This window comes from Choristoneura fumiferana, chromosome 3, assembly GCF_025370935.1.
Source record: "Choristoneura fumiferana chromosome 3, NRCan_CFum_1, whole genome shotgun sequence".
Lineage (NCBI taxonomy): Eukaryota > Metazoa > Arthropoda > Insecta > Lepidoptera > Tortricidae > Choristoneura > Choristoneura fumiferana.
In genome coordinates, this window is record NC_133474.1 from 1,406,297 (window position 1) to 1,431,673 (window position 25,377).

At 43.5% G+C, this 25,377-nt stretch overlaps 1 protein-coding gene across 1 annotated transcript; it reads left to right on the forward strand.

Annotated features, from left to right (window-relative positions):
- Positions 1-602: 602 nt before the first annotated feature.
- Positions 603-24,736, forward strand: dbo (Kelch-like protein diablo). The gene is made up of 14 exons (XM_074085196.1): positions 603-616; positions 721-791; positions 2,862-3,020; positions 4,276-4,444; positions 5,853-6,032; positions 9,226-9,384; positions 10,296-10,488; positions 12,968-13,191; positions 15,334-15,486; positions 17,635-17,756; positions 19,777-19,905; positions 22,748-22,886; positions 23,505-23,617; positions 24,584-24,736. The coding sequence occupies exons 3-14, from the start codon at positions 2,863-2,865 to the stop codon at positions 24,606-24,608; spliced, it is 1,764 nt and encodes a 587-aa protein (XP_073941297.1). The 5' UTR covers positions 603-616; positions 721-791; position 2,862; the 3' UTR covers positions 24,609-24,736.
- The last annotated feature ends 641 nt before the right edge of the window (positions 24,737-25,377 follow it).

The following is a 25,377-nucleotide window of genomic DNA, read 5'->3' on the forward strand; positions in this document are numbered from 1 at the left end:
GGCAGGACAGCTGACAAGAGTGACAGCTGTAATTGTTTATCGTTATGTTTTTAAATGGTTTTTAATTAGACAAATATTTAAAAAAATAGTAAAGTATAAAACTATAAGAGAAAAATCTTAATTTACCTATATGTGACCGTGAAATAACATTATACCTTTATTTGACATTTATTTTTTGCAACTGGCAAGACTTAGTTTGTCTTAGTTGGCAAACTTGATAATAATCAATGCTCGAAAACTTTATTCGTAATTATTCTAGTAAACAATAAAACTAATTTCTAAATTTTTACTTAAATTATAAAATAATTTTGATGGTTTTATGGATTTTCCTCACGGTAACTAATATTTGCTGAGCTTTCATTTTTTCATTATATTTTAACATTGAAACTTCAAAAAGTCGCAAGCCGTACATTCAGAACGTACCTTTAAAAAATTGACTAGTGGACAAAATTACGATGCCAATCATTTTTTATCAATAGTAAACATAAAAACATCTGTGATTATAAAATCGATGTGCCGTTAATTGTATAATAGTTTCCATCCTCGGGGCGCTCTGCGGTCGTCTGGCGCTCCCTGGAGTGGTGTTTCATTGTCTAGTCGAAGACAATCGTTAAAGGTACGAGCGAGGGCGAGGGCACTGTGACATTTGCATAATGGTTGTACAGAACAACTGGTTTGGTTTGTAAATAGGTGTTTTTGGAGCGGTGTTGTGTGTTGCAGATTGACTCCGTGTGGGGTTGGGCTTCGCCCCCGCTGCGCTTGCAGCTGGGAAACTCGCGAGGACACAAGAGGTGAGTGAACCCTGGCTATTCACTGAAACAAATGACAAACAATCTGTTTGAATACCCGGGATTCTCATATGATCGTATCTGGCCAAGAAATCTCGTTCAACATGAAGTTTTAACATCTGTGGTGATCTGTGTCACATAGGGTGTGTTGAAATTAATTGTGATTTTGTTATCAAAACTAGATTATAAATATATTGCCTTGAACTGGTTCAGTTGTTAGTGCATTTAGAACATGTAATTTGGCTAGCCGAAACATCTACATGAGTAACAGTTTAACATATTTAACAGTTCCTGGTGTGTGGGTGTTAAGTGGGTTACCTATATTCGGAAAATGTTTTTGGGGATAAATAGTGTTCAGAATGTGTGTGTAAAAATGTGAAAAGTGATAATATATTGCAAACTTAAGAAAACATAAATTTTGCAAGTGAAATTATAGCAAGCAACTTTGACTATGTATATAAAGCTAAAAATGGCTAATTTTTTTATTATAAATTGTGTCTATTTTCTTAAATTAGTTGGCGAGTTTATTATCTCATTAAAAAGGAAGATAATATTTTTTCTTTTTAATAAATTTTTTTTAGAAAGAAAAGAACAAAGCAAAAAATATTATGAACATAACTAATTTTTATTTTTATTTTTTAACAACCTTCCTATGCTGATTTATGATTACAAAAGAAATTTAACATGGTCATGGGCTACCTTTCATACCTGAGAAGTATAAAAAAAAATCATTCTATTCCAATTTTGCTTGTCTAAAGTAATACAAATTTTTCAAATGAGAATAGAAAAAGATAACAATAAAATTTCGCATGGATCAACAAGCATACTAAGTTAATTAATTACTAGTGGTACTGATGCAACGAAAATTGTGCAAAACGCATGACTTAACTGTTAGGTAAATCTTGGGTAAACTGTATGGACGGCCAGAGTACTGTATTACCAAATTTGAAACATCACATTTACATAATATAGCAATTAATTCAAGGGTACTTTCTGTTTCTGTTTTAAATTACTTTGGTATGTAGTCTTATTAATTCAGATTTAATTATGTTAATTTATGTCTAGTGTGATCTAATTACAGTTTGTTTATTAGGTTAAAGCTAAAAGTATTGTTTTGTCACTGACTGCTTTTTATATAAACAGATAAGTATTATGAATTTTATCCTTATAAATATTAACTGATTTTGATCTGATCAAAAATGAAAAAAAAAATTATATAACGCAACTTAATTATTAGCAACATTGGTGCATTTCTATAGTTTCCTCTTAGTATATATCTATAGTTTTCCTTAATCTACAGTAAACGATTCTGTGTGCCTTTGAGCAAAGGCCTCTCTCATTTTTCTCCACTCTTCTCTATTGTGTAGTAATCTGGTCCATGTTTTAGTCTTTCCCGCCATGTCTTCGATTTCATTGGCCCACCTTTTAAATTGCCTACCCCTGTTTCTTTTATGGCCTCTAGGGTGCCCTAGTTGCAATTTTGCTCCACTTATCTCCTCCTCTAATAGTGTGTCCGGCCCACTTCCATTTTAGTTGCTTTGTTTTGCATGTAACATCAGTTAATCCGGTTTTGTCTCTTAACTTTTTATTCCTTATTTTGTTGATTCTTCTTTTTTTAAAATGCTTCTTTCCATGGCTCTGAGTTATGCTTAATCTTTTACATTGTGGTTTTGTGCCTGCCCATGTTTGGCAGCCATATGTGAAGATTGGTAAAATACATGTGTTGTAGAGTTTTCTCTTGATGTGCATGTAACCTGTTTTGCAATTTTCATCACTTGTCAATTAATTAAAAAATTACAAACTTAAAAAACAACATTATTTTCTAATAATATAATGGATGGTCTAATTAGAGAGAACTAGTCCATTGCCGCTGTCTCCAAGTTAAGTTAACGCATTGAATAATAACAATAAGCAAAAACTGCCGGTTTGCGACCAACTTGCAACTTGTAATTTGCTGGTATGCACCAGATTGAAAAGAAATCGTACGACGGAACCATGCAAACAGTTCTGCTACTCTGGATCGTATTAGGTTGTGCGAAACTGTATTTAGGAAGTGTGTTGTCCTGGGCGCAGGATGGGCGAGGGCGGGTCGCCGGGCGGCGGCGCGCGTCTGTCGCACACGTCGGAGAAGCACCCGCGCGCCGTGCTGGCCGAGCTCTCGGCGCTGCGCCGCCACCGCGAGCTCTGCGACGTCGTGCTCAACGTGGCCAGCCGCAAGCTGTTCGCGCACAGGTAACAGCCCGCGCAGGTGACAGCCCGCACAGGTAACAGGACGGGTGACAGGCCGCACAGGCAACAGGACGGGTGACAGGCCGCACAGGCAACAGGACGGGTGACAGGCCGCACAGGCAACAGGACGGGTGACAGGCCGCACAGGCAACAGGACGGGTGACAGGCCGCACAGGCAACAGGACGGGTGACAGGCCGCACAGGCAACAGGACGGGTGACAGGCCGCACAGGTGACAGGCCGGGCGACAGTCCGCACGGGTAACAGGCCAGGCGACAGACCGCACAGGGGGTTGTTAAATAATTTTCACAAACACATTTTTTGAGTAGCGAATTTTCACATCGCGGTTTTTCACGATCGCAAATTTACTCGTTCGTCTTTATTAATGTAGCGATTTTTCATGAAGCGTATTTTAATGTTCGCGTTAATTTTTTTCGCATATTTTACCAGTCGATTATTTTATTTTTCGTAACTATTATCAGTAAGTATAAAATAGTGCGGCTTTATTTTACTCGAAATCATTAATCTAACAAATCGTTACCCCTTAGTGTCCATTCCACATTATTAGTATTATTACACATCAATAGGTAGGTTAGGTTCGTTAGGTATCTTCAGATGCCCGAAGAGCAGACCGCCCGGAAATAAAAGCCCCGCCAAGCGGGGCTCCGTCGACATACACGTCGACATTTTTGCAGGTAGTAGGACCTTGTGCAAGGTCCGCCCGGATTGCTACTACCATATTGCTCGCTAATCCTGCCGCGAAGCAGCAGTGCTTGCACTGTTGTGTTTCGGCGTGGAGAGTAAGACAGCCGGTGAAATTACTGGCACGTGAGGTATCCTATCTTAGGCCTCCAGGTTGGCAACGCGTCTGCAATACCCCTGGTGTTGCAGATGGTTATGGGCGGTGGTGATCTCTTACCATCAGGAGACCCACTTGCTCGTTTGCCATCCAATCGAATAAAAAAGACCAGCATTAAGAATCGAACCCAGGTCCTCGGAGCACCAGCAGTGGTGTAGCGGTATAGCACGCGGTACGGAATACCGAGGACCTGGGTTCGATTCCCAGTGCTGGTCTTATTTTTCTGGTTTTCCTGTGCATCTATATTTCAGTTTGTATTTTCAATTTAGGTTTTACGGGATGACCGTAAAAGTAAAAATTTGGAATTGAAATAAAAAATACAAAAAGATTCCAAAAAACCAATCTTGATCTTTTTAGGTGTCGTTTACTGTAGTTGTAGGTTGTTGTTTGTTGTTGTCAGGGTGATCCTGTCGGCATGCAGCCCGTATTTCCGCGCGATGTTCACGGGCGAGCTGGCCGAGTCGCGCGCCACAGAGGTCACCATCCGCGACGTGGACGACCAGGCCATGGAACAGCTCGTCGAGTTCTGCTACACGGCGCACATCGTCGTCGAAGAGAGCAACGTTCAGGTACTAGCACTAGCCCTCATCATCAGGGGCTGACCATAAAGTACGTTACACCTAGTTTGACCATTTTTAGGGCTCCGTACCCAAAGGGTGCCAACGGAACCCTATTACTGAGACTCCGCTCCGTCACAGGGCTCTATCTCTTGAGCCGTAATAGCTAGCTAGGCACCTGAAATTTTCACAGGTTATGTATTACTGTGGCCGCTATATCAATAAATACTAAAAACAGAATAAAATAAATATTTACGGGAGGCCCCCCATACAACAAATTTGATTTTTTTGGCCGTTTTTTGCTCAAAATGAAATGCTCACAGAATGTTTACTTTAAAAACAAAATAATTAATTTAAAATAAAATAAATATTTAAATGGGGCTTCCATACAACAAACTTGTTTTTTTTCCTTTTTTGCTAATCTTTAATGTTGTATAGATAATGGTACGGAACCCTTCGTGCGCGAGTCCTACTCGCGCTTGGACGGTGTTATTAGCACCCCTTGTCACACGTATTGCTACGTCTCAAACCGCCTGATCCTTCTCCCCCCCTAAATGTGTGACGTAAGGCTGCCCCCTCAAGAGTCGTGGTAGTCTTGGTTGGACCTACAGGCTCTCCTCAGAAGGGCGTGGGTTGGAGCTTGGGATAAGTTTTATGAAACAACTTTTTTACCATGAGATATAACAAATTGCTTAGTGCGTGTGAAGTTCCTATTATTATATTATTCATACTGGTCTTGCGTGGGAACTATGGTTCAATATCTCTCATTCTGAGTGGATGTCTGTGACCTGTAGTGAACGCCTATAGACAGAGATGACTATGGGACGAGGGAGCCCTAGTTAACTATATAATATGTTGTTATGTATAAGCTAATTAATGTAATTAAATTTAAAATTGCCGCGCCCCAACAGGGCATCATTTTTTATAATTTTTTGTAAAAGGTGTTGCAATAAATAAATACTGAATACTAACTCTAAACATCTCAAGAGCTGATAATCTACGTATATGTGATATTTTGTACTCTTGCATGAAGGCAAAAGTCATCAGAGCTTGCATTTTTGTCATGTGTCACCTGCATTAATATCTGCCACAGAAGAGCGTGCAAAAATTCTGACACATCCAACAGGCGTTTGTTGTTAGATATTCATGATAGATATTGTATAGTTTTAGGTAAAACAAGCTTTAAACTGAAGAAAATAAAATGTATTCAAAAATAACGTGCTACGCGACAAGCAAAAGAGTAATGAGTGACTTTGTCACAACTAGAAGAAACAAAGCTTTATAACTAGGTTTACAAAACACCAAAAAGTTCCAACAATTCATGCTGGTGACTGTAAATTCGTGGTCATTAACCGCACTCGCTCAAGCTATATCCAACTGTGGTCTCACCACTCACCACGTACCTTTTGGTATTCCCCAGGCTTTGTTGCCAGCAGCGTGCCTGCTGCAGCTGCAAGAGATCCAGGACGTGTGCTGCGAGTTCCTCAAGCGGCAGCTGGACTGTTCCAACTGCCTCGGCATCCGCGCCTTCGCCGACACGCATTCCTGCCGCGAGCTGCTCCGCATAGCCGATAAGTTCACGCAGCAGAACTTTCCAGAGGTCAGTCCACCAGTGGCGAAGCGTTTATAGAACCCGATTTCCGCTGGCTTGCCCAATATTTACAAAATAGGACAACAGGACGTTAAGGATTTGTGAAAGATGTAGGCGATTTTGCTTCGGCTTTACCAGCTATATACAGGGCGTCCCACGGCTATGCCACATGGAGGGAAAGTACCTTGAATATTGTAGATGGAACCTTTTGCTGAAAGAAGACATTATTTTAATTTTAAAAACAATTTAAACTGCATTCATAGATTTTAAAATAATTACATGGTTGAACCGGGAATCGAACCCGCTACACGAGAAAAATAATTACCCTGTAGCTTTATCATACCGATCGAAAGGCTTCATCATAAGGATTATTTTTTGTTAAATAACATAGTGTCAGAAATAAAAGGAAGACCATGAATTTTAACATTGTATGTGAAATTTTGTTCAGAAAAATGAAAAGCTGACATTGTCGTAAGGACATACAACTGTCATTATCATAAGTACCTCTTACTAATAAATCAGTACCCACTTGAGAAGTACGCATCATTTCCCTATTATAATTTAAGTGCATGATAAAATGATAAAGAGATACGTAATTAGTAGGTACCTGATTGTATGCAACAAATCGAGCCGTATCCTGAGCCGAAAGACGCGTAAATTATTTTGTCCATCGCAATGCGGCTGGCTGATTATAAAGAAATAATTCAATTCAAAAATGTGTTCCATTTTCAAACTTTTATTCTTTTGTTTCTGTGATTTTCATTGTAGGATTACATACATAACCATGGCGTATCAAAATAATTTTTTGATTTAATGGAAGCATACTTTTTAAACCACAAAAACATAACATTAGCCTTACAATGGCACCGTGAAAGATATCCTGATAGAAATACACCATCTCGATTTATAATGAAACGGTTTGTGGATAATCTGCTAAATTTGGGCCGTTTCGATCATCGCATACCACAACCGCGGCACCAAATCATAAACACTGACGATGAACTCGACATTTTGATATACTTTGAGGCAAATCCTAAAAGTTCAGTGAGAGAAGGTGAAGAAGTGATCGGAATTTCGAAAAGCAAAATACACCGTGTACTGAAAAAATACAAATTCAAAAGTTACGTTGAAGGGCGATTAGTACAAAAATTACTGCCGGGTGATCCTGAAAGACGACTTATTTACTGTCATGAAATCGAGAGGCTCATCCTAGAGGATCCGTATTTTCTAAATAATATTATCTGGTCAGACGAGACAAACTTCAGCAATAATGGTATGTACAACCGTCACAATAATCGCATTTGGTGCAGGGAGAATCCCTTACGTATCCGTGAGACTAATAATCAAGTGCGTTTTTCGTTCAACTGTTGGTGTGGGATTGTAAATAACCGGGTCCTCTTAGTACATTTTTACGAAGGGCATTTGAATACGGAAAGGTATTTAGAAATACTTGAGATTTTAAGATATGAGATAAATAATCTACCGGTTGCAGAACGACATAACCTTACTTTTCAGCAAGATGGGGCTCCGGCTCATAACAGTCACAGAACAGGGGACTATCTCAATGAACACTTTCGTCCCTGGATCGGAACAAATGGACAAATAAGATGGCCGCCGAGATCCCCAGATCTAACCCCGTTAGATTTTTTTTTATGGGGTTATGTAAAAAATTTAGTTTACAAGAACCAGTATGAAAGTATCAACGAGCTACAAACAGAACTTAGACGTATTATTCTAAATATCCACCACAACAAGATCAAAAAATCGACAGAGAGAGAAATAATCAAAAGAGTGCGACTTTGTATTCAACAAGAAGGGACTCATTTCGAGCATTTGATAAATTGATTAATTTTGTATTAAAAATGTTAAAATTCATGGTCTTCCCTTTATTTCTGACACTATGTTATTTAGCAAAAATAATCCTTATGATGAAGCCTTTCGATCGGTATGATAAAGCTACAGGGTAATTATTTTTCTCGTGTAGCGGGTTCGATTCCCGGTTCAACCATGTAATTATTTTAAAATCTATGAATGCAGTTTAAATTGTTTTTAAAATTAAAATAATGTCTTCTTTCAGCAAAAGGTTCCATCTACAATATTCAAGGTACTTTCCCTCCATGTGGCATAGCCGTGGGACGCCCTGTATACCGTGTTGTTTGATTTCAGTTAACTTCATCGGAACATTTGACACTTCAGAAGTAGTCATTTTTTCTATGAAACCGGTGGCATAAATCTTACTGCTTAAAAGATAATCAAGAATTAATAGTAGATTGTTGCACCAAGCAGAAAAATTATTATCGCACCTAGTGCCGATTTGGAGCCCGAGCGTTAGCGAGGGCTTTAAAAAGCACGAGGGCAATATAAATTACTCAATGCGAGTTGCATAATCTGCTTTTCTTTCAACTATTACAGGAATATAGGTAGAGTCATTCACGATGACGCGTGCCGTGGTTCTTATTACAATGTCATTAATGGCTAATTTTGACAAAATCACGCGTCTTCGTGGATGGCACTAGGTATAGTAGACGAAAAAAAAGCTCATACTAAACAATTAATATGAAAGAAATGTCACTAGCATTCGATGATTCCATTTTTGTAAGTTTACATTCGCACTCTCAATTATTTTTTTTGTCAGAGTTAGTAGCCAGTAGCAGATATTAGATGGGCGCCAGGTTAGCCAACCAAACACACAAAGTTTTTTTTTTATACGGCTACTTACTGTTTTTGGTAGGATTGGTAGCAAAAATATTTGTACGCAATCTGTCAAATTTCATAAGACCGTCAGGTTGAGCAACCGAACACTAGATTTTTTTACACTATGCAGGCTAATTTTATAGCAAACATACTTGTGTTACCTCTTTCTCATTTTTCATTTTTTTTCACTTATGGCGTTAATATTTATGACGTTATAATAACTTGCTATTGAATGTTTTTGTTTTCTTATACTTTTATACAATTTTATGGGATAAAAAATATCTATGCAGTCACTATGATTTCAAACTATCTCTGTAAAAAAATTCATCTCAATCGATTTAGCGGTTTAAGCGTGAAGACGTGACTGAAAGACAGACAAACAGAGCTACTTTCGCGTTTATAATATTAAGGATGCGAACCACTCAACCACATTACAGAATACTGGTGTACATATTTTTGAAGCATTGCATAAATGCATATTTTGATAGTGGGCTGTTCATGTTCCCAGGTGATGGAGAGCGAGGAGTTCCTGCTGCTGCCGGCAGCCCAGCTGATAGACATCGTGTCCTCGGACGAGCTGAACGTGCGCTCCGAGGAGCAGACCTTCCAGGCCGTCATGTCCTGGGTCAAGTACAACGTGGCCGAGCGCCGCCAGCACTTGGCGCAGGTCAGACCACTACGCATCACACCCCAAAAACGGACCCTCTATAGCCATAGCGAGGCTGCTGAAGCCCAGGCCCGCGGCTCACTAAGTAGCCAGCCCGCCAAGGCATTTGCACTTGCCCGGCAATGCGTTAATTGGCGCTGCGTTGGCGTGGTTAAAAATATTGGCCTAGCTCCGCCCCTGACTTAAAAAAAATTGCCCTCCTAAAAAATGTTGACCAGCCTTGCCTTATAGGATCACTTTGTGTTCCGCCTTTTAAAAAACTTTTGCAATACATTATCATGGAATCAAAACTAATATAGTATAAATCCAGCTGTTCTAAAAACTCGAGATTTGGTAGGAAGGCAGCTTTTAGCATAACATAGTGAAATACACGCATGCGAAGCCGTTGGTAAAAGCTAGTGTGTAAATTAACCGTAAATTATTTTTCACTACTCCTGCTCGTAAAGTTCGTGTTTATGCTGGATCTATGCGGCATAAAATGACTTTTTATGCTCTAGTGCGTAAAGTAAAATCTTTGGTAAGACCAAGGCAATCAGGTGTACACAGCCACAAACAAAGAAGAAAGTACTATTTTTAAAAAATAATTTTTAATCTATACAAAACTAAAAATCAATCAAAATAAATCAATAAAACTTTTTTTTTAAATTATAATAGTAATGCGTGAACAATAAAAGGTACATTGTAAGTGAACAATTCTTTTCACTGTTGCTATTTCATTTCCCTTTGCCCCCCCCCCCTCAAATATCAGTCTCTCAAAGGGCCTCAACGCACCTGTGATACCCCTCGTGTTGGCAGGTGTCCATGGGCGGCTGTATTTGCTTTCCATCAGGCGACCCCGCATGCTCGTTTTCCCCCTCTTATATGTATTAAAAAAACTCAGTAACAGTTTGTTTGTATGTGGGTGCGTCCAGGTCCTCCAGCACGTGCGGCTGCCGCTGCTGAGCCCCAAGTTCCTGGTGGGCACCGTGTCCTCCGAGCTGCTCATCCGGTCCGACGACGCCTGCCGCGACCTGCTCGACGAGGCCAAGAACTACCTGCTGCTGCCCCAGGAGCGCCCGCTCATGCAGGGCCCGCGCACAAGGCCCCGCAAGCCCACCAGGCGGGGTGCGTACACAGACACACACACACCAGCCACCAGCCACCAGCCGGCGCGCCGACTATACACGCAGACACCTACCAGGCGGGTCGGTACACACACCAGCCGGCGCGCCGACTATACACGCAGACACCTACCAGGCGGGTCGGTACACACACCAGCCGGCGCGCAGACTATACACGCAGACACCTACCAGGCGGGTCGGTACACACACCAGCCGGCGCGCCGACTATACACGCAGACACCTACCAGGCGGGTCGGTACACACACCAGCCGGCGCGTCGACTATACACGCAGACACCTACCAGGCGGGTCGGTACACACACCAGCCGGCGCGCCGACTATACACGCAGACACCTACCAGGCGGGTCGGTACACACACCAGCCGGCGCGCCGACTATACACGCAGACACCTACCAGGCGGGTCGGTACACACACCAGCCGGCGCGCCGACTATACACGCAGACACCTACCAGGCGGGTCGGTACACACACCAGCCGGCGCGCCGACTATACACGCAGACACCTACCAGGCGGGTCGGTACACACACCAGCCGGCGCGCCGACTATACACGCAGACACCTACCAGGCGGGTCGGTACACACACCAGCCGGCGCGCCGACTATACACGCAGACACCTACCAGGCGGGTCGGTACACACACCAGCCGGCGCGCCGACTATACACGCAGACACCTACCAGGCGGGTCGGTACACACACCAGCCGGCGCGCCGACTATACACGCAGACACCTACCAGGCGGGTCGGTACACACACCAGCCGGCGCGCCGACTATACACGCAGACACCTACCAGGCGGGTCGGTACACACACCAGCCGGCGCGCCGACTATACACGCAGACACCTACCAGGCGGGTCGGTACACACACCAGCCGGCGCGCCGACTATACACGCAGACACCTACCAGGCGGGTCGGTACACACACCAGCCGGCGCGCCGACTATACACGCAGACACCTACCAGGCGGGTCGGTACACACACCAGCCGGCGCGCCGACTATACACGCAGACACCTACCAGGCGGGTCGGTACACACACCAGCCGGCGCGCAGACTATACACGCAGACACCTACCAGGCGGGTCGGTACACACACCAGCCGGCGCGCAGACTATACACGCAGACACCTACCAGGCGGGTCGGTACACACACCAGCCGGCGCGCCGACTATACACGCAGACACCTACCAGGCGGGTCGGTACACACACCAGCCGGCGCGCAGACTATACACGCAGACACCTACCAGGCGGGTCGGTACACACACCAGCCGGCGCGCAGACTATACACGCAGACACCTACCAGGCGGGTCGGTACACACACCAGCCGGCGCGCAGACTATACACGCAGACACCTACCAGGCGGGTCGGTACACACACCAGCCGGCGCGCAGACTATACACGCAGACACCTACCAGGCGGGTCGGTACACACACCAGCCGGCGCGCCGACTATACACGCAGACACCTACCAGGCGGGTCGGTACACACACCAGCCGGCGCGCCGACTATACACGCAGACACCTACCAGGCGGGTCGGTACACACACCAGCCGGCGCGCCGACTATACACGCAGACACCTACCAGGCGGGTCGGTACACACACCAGCCGGCGCGCCGACTATACACGCAGACACCTACCAGGCGGGTCGGTACACACACCAGCCGGCGCGCCGACTATACACGCAGACACCTACCAGGCGGGTCGGTACACACACCAGCCGGCGCGCCGACTATACACGCAGACACCTACCAGGCGGGTCGGTACACACACCAGCCGGCGCGCCGACTATACACGCAGACACCTACCAGGCGGGTCGGTACACACACCAGCCGGCGCGCCGACTATACACGCAGACACCTACCAGGCGGGTCGGTACACACACCAGCCGGCGCGCAGACTATACACGCAGACACCTACCAGGCGGGTCGGTACACACACCAGCCGGCGCGCAGACTATACACGCAGACACCTACCAGGCGGGTCGGTACACACACCAGCCGGCGCGCAGACTATACACGCAGACACCTACCAGGCGGGTCGGTACACACACCAGCCGGCGCGCCGACTATACACGCAGACACCTACCAGGCGGGTCGGTACACACACCAGCCGGCGCGCCGACTATACACGCAGACACCTACCAGGCGGGTCGGTACACACACCAGCCGGCGCGCCGACTATACACGCAGACACCTACCAGGCGGGTCGGTACACACACCAGCCGGCGCGCCGACTATACACGCAGACACCTACCAGGCGGGTCGGTACACACACCAGCCGGCGCGCCGACTATACAAGCAGACACCTACACGAATAGTCTATACACGAAAATATAAACAAGGCAAACTCGTGCTATCAGGCGGTCAGAAAAACACAAGTGTAGTGATCTGTTAGTGTATAATTAGAATAATAATAATATGGTAGAAATAAACTTGAACGGCGCCAAGCACAATAACCCGACATGGTCTCTTCCAGGCGAAGTCCTCTTCGCCGTCGGCGGCTGGTGTTCAGGCGACGCGATAGCCTCTGTGGAGCGCTTCGACCCGCAGACGGCCGAGTGGAAGATGGTCGCGCCCATGTCCAAGCGGCGCTGCGGGGTCGGGGTCGCCGTGCTGCACGACCTGCTGTACGCCGTGGGGGGGCACGACGGGCAGAGCTACCTCAACAGCATCGAGCGGTACGACCCGCAGACCAATCAGGTGCGTGCTGGGGGGGGGGGGGGCACGACGGGCAGAGCTACCTCAACAGCATCGAGCGGTACGACCCGCAGACCAATCAGGTGCGTGCTGGGGGGGGGGGGCACGACGGGCAGAGCTACCTCAACAGCATCGAGCGGTACGACCCGCAGACCAATCAGGTGCGTGCTGGGGGGGGGGCACGACGGGCAGAGCTACCGCAACAGCATCGAGCGGTACGACCCGCAGACCAATCAGGTGCGTGCTGGGGGGGGGCACGACGGGCAGAGCTACCTCAACAGCATCGAGCGGTACGACCCGCAGACCAATCAGGTGCGTGCTGGGGGGGGGGCACGACGGGCAGAGCTACCTCAACAGCATCGAGCGGTACGACCCGCAGACCAATCAGGTGCGTGCTGGGGGGGGGCACGACGGGCAGAGCTACCTCAACAGCATCGAGCGGTACGACCCGCAGACCAATCAGGTGCGTGCTGAGGGGGGGCACGACGGGCAGAGCTACCTCAACAGCATCGAGCGGTACGACCCGCAGACCAATCAGGTGCGTGCTGGGGGGGGGGCACGACGGGCAGAGCTACCTCAACAGCATCGAGCGGTACGACCCGCAGACCAATCAGGTGCGTGCTGGGGGGGGGCACGACGGGCGGAGCTACCTCAACAGCATCGAGCGGTACGACCCGCAGACCAATCAGGTGCGTGCTGGGGGGGGGGCACGACGGGCAGAGCTACCTCAACAGCATCGAGCGGTACGACCCGCAGACCAATCAGGTGCGTGCTGGGGGGGGCACGACGGGCAGAGCTACCTCAACAGCATCGAGCGGTACGACCCGCAGACCAATCAGGTGCGTGCTGGGGGGGGGGGCCGACGGGCAGAGCTACCTCAACAGCATCGAGCGGTACGACCCGCAGACCAATCAGGTGCGTGCTGGGGGGGGGGGGCACGACGGGCAGAGCTACCTCAACAGCATCGAGCGGTACGACCCGCAGACCAATCAGGTGCGTGCTGGGGGGGGTTGGGGGGCACGACGGGCAGAGCTACCTCAACAGCATCGAGCGGTACGACCCGTGCTGGCTGCACCGGCTGGGTAGGTACACAAGGAATACGTAGTGAACAGATGCGGAATAGGTGGTCACTAACAGCCTTATTCATAAAAAATCCTTAATTGAGGTTTGATCGGTCTGTTACTTAGCAGACTGATTAAGCTTGTTAGACGGTTGTCAAGAAGTATGATTCATAAACGCTTGCTAGCAGTCTGCTAGTTGTTGAGCCGCTGATAGACTGATTAGACTCGTTATGTTGGCCACCTTGACAAATCAAAGACAAAAAATGGCCTAATCGATAATTAAAAAAAAAAGTTGACAGCAGTGACAGCAAATTAGCAGGAAAAAAATAAAAAGCGAGAAGTTTGTTTTCCCGCCATTTCCGATCCGCATGTTTATGTTGTGCAAAAAGCCATAATTGTGTTAATCATCCTATTTTTTTTTTTCATACTTATTGTTAATTTATTGCTGCTAATTTAGAGGATTTTTAAATACAAATTCCTGAAAATATTTTTTCCTGTTTTTTTTTTTAATCTTTGCGTAACTTCACCCTTCACTAAAATATCTTCGGTATGGTTTTTTGCTCTTGTCAAAGTCAGCTGTTCAAACTTGTGGCGGCCATTTTGTGACTTAGCAGGGAGATAAAGGAGGGTCTACGGTCCGCTAACTTTAGCAGAGCCTTGATCGACTGATTAGCGCTAACAGACGTTTATGAATCATGTTTTTTAGCATCGGGCCTTCAAGGAGCCTTCAAGGAGGCTCTAACTTTTTATGAATAAGGCTGTAAATCCGTACGAGGTGGTAACTAAATTTAGAACGGAGATAAATAGACGTCTGAAAGCTCTATCCCAATTAACTGTCTGGTTTTTGTTTAAATTTATCCTGCTATGGTCACCGATCCACAAAGAATAATTTAGTGTTATACAAGATCTGGCACAAATGGATTGAATGAGTGTTACCTATTTGAATACACTTCACACAAATGTGAAAATATCATGAGTCTGTCATATTTGTACAAAATGTCTAAGTGACCTTTATTCTGTTGTGAATCGAGCGTCGAGCGGTATAGTTGGAGGTGTTCCTTCAGTGTCCCTGTATTGTCGGCAGTGGTGCGGGGCGGTGGCACCGACGTCGTCGTGCCGGACGTCCGTGGGCGTGGCCGTGCTGGACGGCGCGCTGTACGCCGTGGGCGGCCAGGACGGCGTCCAGTGCCTCAACCACGTCGAGAGATACGAGCCCAAAGAGAACCGGTGGACCAAGGTACGGGATATCTTAAGAGTATAACACTGTCGTTCATTATTACTACAGTGGATGGCAATGAGGATATCCCACCAATGAGGGCTATCGTTTTTTGTCTCACTAGATGGCGCACTGTTGCGCGAGGTTTTTAAGTATGGCTTTCAGAGTCTGTTATTACGGGCGTGAAAACAGTTTAGATTAAAATCATTATTTAATACACCTTAAAACCGTAGCATACCTAAAATATCGAGCATACCACAGTGTTGCAAAGTCCCTGTTTTGTTCGGAAAAAAGGGAGGACAAAGGTTTCCGAAAGACAAAACTGTCTCAAAACACAGACATTCATTGCCCCGGAACGCATATTTGCCATAATTAATTTCAGATATTGCAAAATATTCACAAAATAATTCTAATTATAAATAAACCCGCGTAGCTCACCCAAAAACTATGATATTTGACATTTCGGAGACCTCACGCTACACTAGCGCCTCTAGCGGCGAATTCATTCGCGATAGCCCTCATTGCCGTAATCTTATACGCTATAATGGTCGCTAATCGTAACGTTAATTTGCTCTAATATCCCATGCTATAATTATTGATTGCCATAATGTTCAATATCGCTAATATTAGATAACGTAATAAATAACACTTTATCCACACCCATGTAGTCCATTATGCGTTCAAAATTCAAATTCAAATTCAAAATTCAAATGATTTATTCAGTAAATAGGCCGCAATGGGCACTTTTACACGTCATTTTTTAAACTACCAGCGCTTTCGGAAAGACCATCATTGCCAAGAAGAATGCGCCGCAAGAAACTTGGCAGAAAGTATTTTTTTCATAATAATATAATTACAAATAAAATACTTAAAAACTATATTATACAATTAAAGAAAAAAAATACAAAAAATAATAATAATAAAAATACAGGGATGTATGGGGTCCCTTAGTTACAATACTAAACACTAACTATATCTAAACTATATCTACGTTCAGTGGAAGTGTAGAATGCTTCCACCGTCATAAATTTTAAAATAATAATAACAATAATTTAGTTCTGAAATATACATTTCAGGTCAAGTAACCATTAAGCTTTTGGATTTCGAAGGCAAGTTCACGTCTGCCGCCCCCAAAGTTAGCTCACACGCACTCATGTCATGCTCTGAAAGCAGAGCGGTACCGAGGGCATGGTATTGCTTCCGTTCCCATAAGCTCTATGGGATCGTCTTGGGAACTTCGACGTCGCGAGCCTGTGACTAGAAATTAAACTAAAAATATAAAAGTTTAAAATCCATAAGCTTAACAATATACAGCCTTAAACATAGCAAGGGGATGTATAAAGTCCCTGAGTTAATAATAAAATTATTATACATATTCAAAAACCATAGATTATGACGAAATCGATATCGTAATGAACATTACGAAACCGAAGTCGATATTGTAATGAACATTACCGCACCGGAGCGGCGGCGCAGCTTCATCTTCGGGCGCAGGAGCTCGTGGGGCAGACAGTTCTGGTTGCAATGCAGGTCATTCTCAATGGTTCTTGAACGCATTATAGAGGATTTAATATATGGATGTAACTAAAGGACCTTTATTATTACGTAACAGCAGCATAAACTACTATTCCATTATATTTACTTTCTATAATGTTCATAATCCCTAATATTTTATGCGATAACAATCATTAGCTATAATTAACAGAACGAGCGTTACGGTAAAGTACGGAGTGGCAGGAAGCGAGCGAGCAAGATTTCTCTGAGCAAAAACGTCTCGGATTAGTCAAGTTTAGCCTTTTTTTGTATTTTTTGTTTCGGTTAGATTTTTTTTTATGGCGAATAATTATTTTTGACTTTTAGGGCATATGATTTTAGGACTTTTGAAATTGGAAAAAACAACGATTTATGGCAAACAAATTTATGATTAGTGAAAAAAATATCTGTTATTAAAATTAATTTAGCTTTTAATCAAAGCTCCACTATGAATAAAATATATAATACAATACAATACAATACAAAGACTCTTTATTGTACACCATGCATAGTAAGCGATACAGAAAACAGATACACAGAGAAAAAAAAATTACAAGCAAACAATTAAATTATAATTTGGTGGCCCATGAGGGGAACAATTAAAATTATATGAATTGATGGTGATTGTGGGTGTAGGTGGCAGCTATGACGACGCGGCGGCTGGGCGTGGCGGTGGCGGTGCTGGGCGGCGCGCTGTACGCGGTGGGCGGCTCCGACGGACAGTCCCCGCTCAACACCGTCGAGCGATACGACCCCAGGTATATCTGTCTGTAATACACACTTATCACGGCGATCTTCTCTTTTCAGCGACAGCAGCGGTTCTCAACCATTTTGGCTGGCGACCCAAAGTGTAAATATATTTGTAGCCCGCGACTCTAAAATACCGCTTAAATTCGCGTCAAAGTAAAATATATAAAAAAAAATTGCGACCCGAATTTGGCTCGCGACCCGGGGTTAAGAAACGCTATTCATGGTGGCACATTTAGATTGGTCAGTATGGGCAAGTCTGACCTGTCTGATAAGATATACAAAGATTCTTAGGTAAGGAAGGAAAGTTCTTTGGAACCCATCGGTTTTAGTGACAAGAAAAACTACGAAACATAGATTAAAAAAAAACTTATCCAGTTCATAAATCGAAACCAGTCATATTAAAAAATAAAGCTTACATTTTTCTATTTAGATGGTTTAACCTTTGGTGCCGTAGGTATGTTTTAGGTATTTAAAAAGAAAGATGAAAGTTGGATTCTTTAGGTTTTCCTAGGTTTCAAATTACATTGGAAGGAGGGCATGACAGATCCGAAGATAATTGGACTCTAACTACGTAAGGATAAGGTACACCATTACATTGGGGGCGGGGCCGGGTACGAATCCGTACCACGGCATACCAAAGGTTAAGTCACGTGCAGTAAGTTATTATGAAACGTGACATTTATAATGAATTTTAGTTATTTCATATCCTTTAATTTTGTTAAGTAGTTGTTCGACTACTTTCTTATGAACGTTGCGGGACAGTTTGTTTGTGTTCATTCCTAGCCCAGCTCCAGCTGTATAACCCGTTTTTTTTTGAGGTTTGAAATTCAAGATTACACAGAGAAAAATATACTTGCATGTGACGTCACAACTAGTCACAAGAGATAGATTATACAGATTTAAAAAATAATCACCATATCCAATTTTCAACCGAACTAAATTTTCTTTTCGCTAAACATTTTTGCGTATCTATATTTTCATAATAATGTATAGGCACAGAGTACATATATAACAGAGACACCACCTAGTACAAGCAAATGGTATCACCCTAATACTGGCTATTCAACTGGATATTTTTCTTTCCTTCGATTTTCCAATAGATGGCACCAGTGACAACACAAATAACACGATACGTATTGCCATCTAGTGAGACACTAAGGATACGGTACACTGACAACAACCAACAAGCTCTCCAACTGAGCCTAGACGACTAGAGATACGCATGATCTCTCTGTCTTATTTACGTCATTAGAAGAGAATGGCATGTTTCTCTCAAATAGTTTCGACGAATGTGAGCAAGCGCGGGGCAAGCCCAGCAAGCGCATTCCGATTATTCGCCATCTAGCGTCACAATTGCAAAACACTACGAAAGCCTCATAGCTAAAATGTAGCCACATGTAGCCTATACTTTCGTATTCTCAATTTATTATTTTTATGGTGTTTCTCATCTTCAAATTAAGGAGTTGAATTAAGCATGCATCAGCCATGGATAGGATGAGGGGCAGCAGTAACAGCCTTCTATGTGCAATATCGGAGGATGTATCTTGTCCGATATTGCACCATTGGACCAAAACACATGTTGTCAAAAATGCCTGGTGACAAACTTTTAGAAATGTATTTCTTTTTTACGTCAATTCTGATCTGTAATTGTAATTTTAAGGTTTTATATATTTGACATTTGATATTAATTTTTATTTTTCAATTTAATTTAAAACATGTCTAACTTAGTTTTTAAGTGTGTATGTACTAACAAATGAATGGATCTATGTTGTCTGATAAATAAATAAATTATTATTATTATTATTATTAAGGTTGATGTGAAGTTGTGTTTATAAAATATGCTAGTCTTTATTTTAATCTTAATATTTCTACTTAATTCGGCTTATTCACATTATATATTTTACAAATGTTAATAGTAGTGCCATCTATTGCTGTTTTTTTGTATTAAATATAGTTTGTAGGGATTGGTAGGTCATGGTATAGGTAATGGCAAATGCAGGTGTTGTCAAATACCGTATTCTCCCTTAGAGCTAACAAGTGGACGCCTGTCGCGCCGATGTCGACCCGGCGCAAGCACCTGGGCTGCGCGGTGTTCGACGGACAGATATACGCCGTCGGCGGCCGCGACGACTGCACCGAGCTCTCCTCCGCCGAAAGGTAAGCCCTATACTATTGGATTTTTCACCTATGATGACTTCTGTGACACTTGAAAATTTTCCGAATTACGCATACTTTTTTTTTAAAATAATTTCTATTTTGAAGCAAAATAATCAAAAAACTGTACTTAAAAAAAAATATCATCATCCATCCCAGCCTATATACGTCCCACTGCTGCGCACAGGCCTCCTCTCAGAACAAGAGGGCTTGGGCCATAGTTCCCACGCGGGCCCAGTGCGGATTGGGAACTTGGCACGCACCATTGAATCGCTTCGCAGGTTTGTGCAGGTTTCCTCACGATGTTTTCCTTCACCGCAAAGCTCGTGGTAAATTTCAAATGTGATTCCGCACATGAATTTCGAAAAACTCAGAGGTGCGAGCCGGGGTTCGAACCCACGACCTTGAGCTTGAGAGGCGATAGGTCAAACCACTATTTTATATTGGACTGGATGGCAAACGAGCAAGTGGGTCTCCTGATGGTAAGAGATCACCACCGCCCATAGACAACTGCAACACCAGGGTATTGCAAATGCGTTGCCAACCTAGAGGCCAAAGATGGAATACCTCAAGTGGCAGTAATTTCACCGGCTGTCTTACTCTCCACGCCGAAACACAACAGTGCAAGCACTGCTGCTTCACGGCAGTATTAGCGAGCAAGATGGTGGTAGCAATCCGGGCGGACCTTGCACAAGGTCCTACCACCTGCAACTAGGCCACCACGGCTAAATATTTATTTTCAAAACAACCTAAATCGATATCAGTGTCCATTAAATAGACTTCATAATGGCCGCAGCCATCTTGTGCCTTTTGTGGCCAGTGCTTGTTAGTATTACTGTCAGTACGAATGCGTCTGTCTTGTATACGAGTTGAGTTTCCGTTGCATTCTCTTTGCATTGTATTTTGTTATTGTTCGTTTCTGTTATTATTGTTGTTGACTTTTGTTACTGTTTCTCGTCAAGTTTGTTGTTGTTTTTTTTGGCAAAATGCCGAAACGGCCTAAAAATACTGTTTTGAACACCCAGAGTCGGGAGTTTGTAATTCGTTTGAGGGATTATTTCGAGCGAGAACGAGAAAGCGGTGGCCCGGTGGGCGGAAAACTGGAAAATATTATTTTTTAAACTATAATGCAACTTCTCCTACAATAGGCACTAATAACTCTTAGAACAAACGATAGTTCACTCGATAAATGGTACATCTCTAAAACTGTCAAACTCGAAACGTCACAGAACACATCATAGGTGAGATGCATTTTACACATCATCGTTCATCCACCTCTCATATTTCGTTTTCTAGAATTTTTTTACCGTACCACGGCAAAAACTACTAGACACTGGCAAAATTGTCCTCCGATGGACAGAGCCATATTTTTTTAAAGAAACATCATAGGTGAAAAATATTGTAAAGTGCTAAATTAGAATAGAATAGAATAGAATAGAAGACATTTATTCACATTCCCAAAGACACACAAATACAACCAAACTAAAAAACAACAACAGCAAACACAAATAAAACAAAAAAAGAAAAGAAATACAAAAATTAAAATATATGAATTAGAACTTCGTATCTTGCCGTCCCGCTGACGCTTATATTATTTAATACGAGAGTGAGAGGGACGGTAATATACGAACTTTGATTTTCGCTCTACTTTGATCAAGGGCTAGAGCCTATATTAGAGACTATAACATGTACTCTTTGCTATCGAGGAGAGTTGAGATTAAAACGGCTTCGGCGGTCGATTCGAACGTTTTTAATGTCGTAACTGTGAGTTTTGCCATGATTCTACCTTTTTTGACATTATTTATTATCACATAGTAGTTTGACATGAATAACCACTTCGAGAAGCCGTGATGGCCTAGTGAGAAGCCGTGATGGCCTAGTGGTTTGACCTATCGCCTCTCAAGCAGAGGGTCGTGGGTTCAAACCCCGGCTCGCACCTCTGAGTTTTTCGAAATTCATGTGCGGAATTACATTTGAAATTTACCACGAGCTTTGCGGTAAAGGAAAACTTCGTAAGGAAACCTGCGAAGCAATTCAATGGTGCGTGTGAAGTTCCCAATCCGCACTGGGCCCGCGTGGGAACTATGGCCCAAGCCCTCATGTTCTGAGAGGAGGCCTGTGCCCAGCAGTGGGACGTATATAGGCTGGGATGATGAACCACTTCAGGCCCGCCATGTTAATATTGTAGCATAACTTGTCGCGTCATCGACATCGGGTGCCGTCCTATTTGGATTGAGATCCGACTTTCCTCGATGGAAATCTGAGATCAAATAAAAACTAAAGGTAGGGCGCTGCGAACAACGAAATGAGGCCGGTCAAACTACACCAATCCGTGTGCTAACACAGTGGCACGCACACACTTGCGACCAAACTTCACCAAAACCTTATTACTTAACATAAAACGTCAACACTAGTGTTGCCATTATAATATTGTAGTTACCCTATTAGGTATTGGGTAAAAGCCGCCTATGTAATATAATCTTTTTTCTATTAAGTAATTCTATTCTTTATTAACACGGCTTAAAACGTGAGAAAGTGACACGCAACGTAGTTATTTGGTTCTTGTAAAAGTTTATCAACGTTTTTTATTGTAGTAACGGTATCAAAGTGTGAAAGTAATTAAAACGATAAAACGATATTTTTGTAGTATCGGGGTACTAAGAATTATTACGGCAACACCGGCCTACGCACACATGTTTATAAAACCGGCCTCACCGGGCGTTTCACCGCGCTCCATCTTTACTTTTTATTTGATCTGAGATGGAAATACATTACTCTTTATCTGTACGTATTCAACTATATACAGAGTTATATAAGCTTTGTAGTTAAACAATGTGTTGTTCAGATACGACCCCGGAGCCGACGCGTGGTCGCCGGTGGTCGCGATGACGTCACGGCGCAGCGGCGTCGGCCTGGCGGTCGTCAACGGGCAGCTCTACGCCGTCGGCGGCTTCGACGGGACCGCCTACCTCAAGTCTATAGAGGTACACACGCGCGCCATCAACCATACAGGCTCGACCATAGGGTTTGATCTATGGTCTCTCGAACAGAGAGTTGTGGCTTCGATCCCAGTATCGTACAGTTGAGGCAAAAGATAGCTGTACACTTTAATAACCTTGTCACTCCATCCTCATGCGGCCCAAGTCAAATTTTCGTACAATTTTCGACACTGTGCCGTAGGAGGTTAGGTTTTTTTAACAATTTTATACAAAAGTTCAAACACAGTGACAGCGACAAGGTAAACATATTTTTAAGGTAAATATATGTTTTGAGACTCTGGGTACATGGGGACCCGGCGCACACAAACTAATCAAAGAAGAGACCAAACGGCTGGCAACGATGGAATGCTGCCAGCCTGCAGAATAAACGAAAGGTGCTATATTTTTTAGTTCTATATGTATTTCGGCGCACGTTTGAGAAAACTTTTTTTTTACTTTTGCATTTCCTATTCTCACACAATGTTTTAAAAAAGCATTTATAAATACAACTCGCGGCTGAACTCGCGAGTATTATAAACGGATTCGCTCGCGCTCAGCCTTCTATTACTTCGTTCGGCAATCGCCTAAGTGCCGGCCTATGCAATAATGTATTATTACTGGCAGGTATTCGACCCGGAATCGAACCAGTGGCGTCTCTGCGGCGCGATGAACTACCGGCGGCTCGGCGGCGGCGTCGGCGTCATGCGCGCACCCCACCACGACACGCACTACATCTGGTGAGTGGTGAGGTGACACCTTTATCATCATCATCATCATCATCATCATCATCACAAGCGGTCACTGAGGGCAGTGGAGCAAACTCATTGAACATAAATTGAAAATACAAACTGAAATATAGATGCACAGAAAAACCAGAAAAATAAGACCATCACTGGGAATCGAACCCAGGTCCTCGGTATTCCGTACCGCGTGCTATACCGCTACACCACTGCTGGTCAACGGTACAGACACGAATTTCCCCTTCAATTTCAATTTAGGTTTTACGGGATGACCGTAAAAGTAAAAATTTGGAATTGAAATAAAAAATACAAAAAGATTCCAAAAAAAACAATCTTAATTTTTATTGAACATTGACTGAATATGTTGCCCCAACGTATGTTAAGCCTTATTGTTCAAATTACACGGAGGGCGAGCACCAATGCGCGGCTATTTCGCAGTTCCACAGTATACTTTTAACAAGTTTATCTATTTTATTTCATTAGTTCCCATTTTGTTGCATTCTTATTTTTGGTACAGCCGAGGGCATACATATCTATACAGCTATAGCATCAAATATATGTAGACATCGACCTTATGGTTAGTGGCATACAGCTGTATAAATATTTCTGACGTCTTGAGAATGTATATATCCTCCTAAGTCCTCGCGTATTTTATAAAGGATCAATTAACACTAATAATAATGGCCGAATGTACTTTATAAAGTACAAATTGTTCATTGAATAAGGAATTCTAAGAATTTTGAAATAATGTCCAAAATAACAAAGCATGTCAACCACGTCTAGGTCTTAAACGCTAAGTTTGGTAAAAAACGTCAGGACTCAGGAGGATATATTTATGCCCTTGACTGTACAAGTCCGCCTTATACCTAATAGACCAGTAAAGCCTGCATTTTTTTTAATTAAGAGCCCTATATAATAATAAAAGTAGGTACACAATGAATTTAATCAATACATCTGTTCCAGGAACCGCAAAGACTCAGTGGTGTGAGTGGACCCCACCCGCCGCCTTCACTCGTTACTCATTTTATTTTATTTTTATTGTTAATAAAACTATATGATTAATTGACTATTTATAAATGAATGAAATACTTTAGAATATAATTTTATTGATTTTTATTTATCTTTATTAATCGGCCGTCCATAAATTACGTCTCAATTTTCACCTATTACTCTCTGACCTCTCCCCCCCCCCCCCCCCCTGAATGCGTGGCGTAATTTATGAATGACTCATAGTTACAGTTATTTTTGTATACAGAGTAAAAACGTGTAGGTACTTTGCAAAGCTATACCACATGCGCTTCATCATCTCAGCCTATATACGTCCCACTGCTGGGCACAGGCCTCTCAGAACAAGAGGGCTTGGGCCATAGTTCCCACGCGGGCCCAGTGCGGATTGGGAACTTCACACGCACCATTGAATTGCTTCGCAGGTTGTGCAGGTTTCCTCACGATGTTTTCCTTCACCGCAAAGCTCGTGGTGAATTTCAAATGTAACTCCGCACATGAATTTGGAAAAACTCAGAGGTGCGAGCCGGGGTTTGAACCCACGAACCTCTGCTTGAGAGGCGATAGGTCAAACCGCTAGGCCACCACGGCTGTATTGCGCTTATTCAGACGTAATAAGGTGGTACATATTTTTTAGTGATTTCAATAGATAAGTCCAGTCCGCGTCAAAATACAAAAGCATGGTACAAGCTTGAATACAATGTTGAAACGTGTTAACCCTTTTAGAAGGTAGAGGCGATTTAGCGACCACA

What these genes read in the sequence shown, in the direction of transcription:
- dbo (XM_074085196.1), top strand. Translation starts at nt 2,863, where the DNA reads ATGGGCGAGGGCGGGTCGCCGGGCGGCGGCGCGCGTCTGTCGCACACG. An exon ending in TCGAAGAGAGCAACGTTCAG is followed by an intron (nt 4,445 to 5,852) that starts GTACTAGCACTA and finishes GGTATTCCCCAG; the next exon opens with GCTTTGTTGCCAGCAGCGTG. An exon ending in GCCGCCAGCACTTGGCGCAG is followed by an intron (nt 9,385 to 10,295) that starts GTCAGACCACTA and finishes GGGTGCGTCCAG; the next exon opens with GTCCTCCAGCACGTGCGGCT.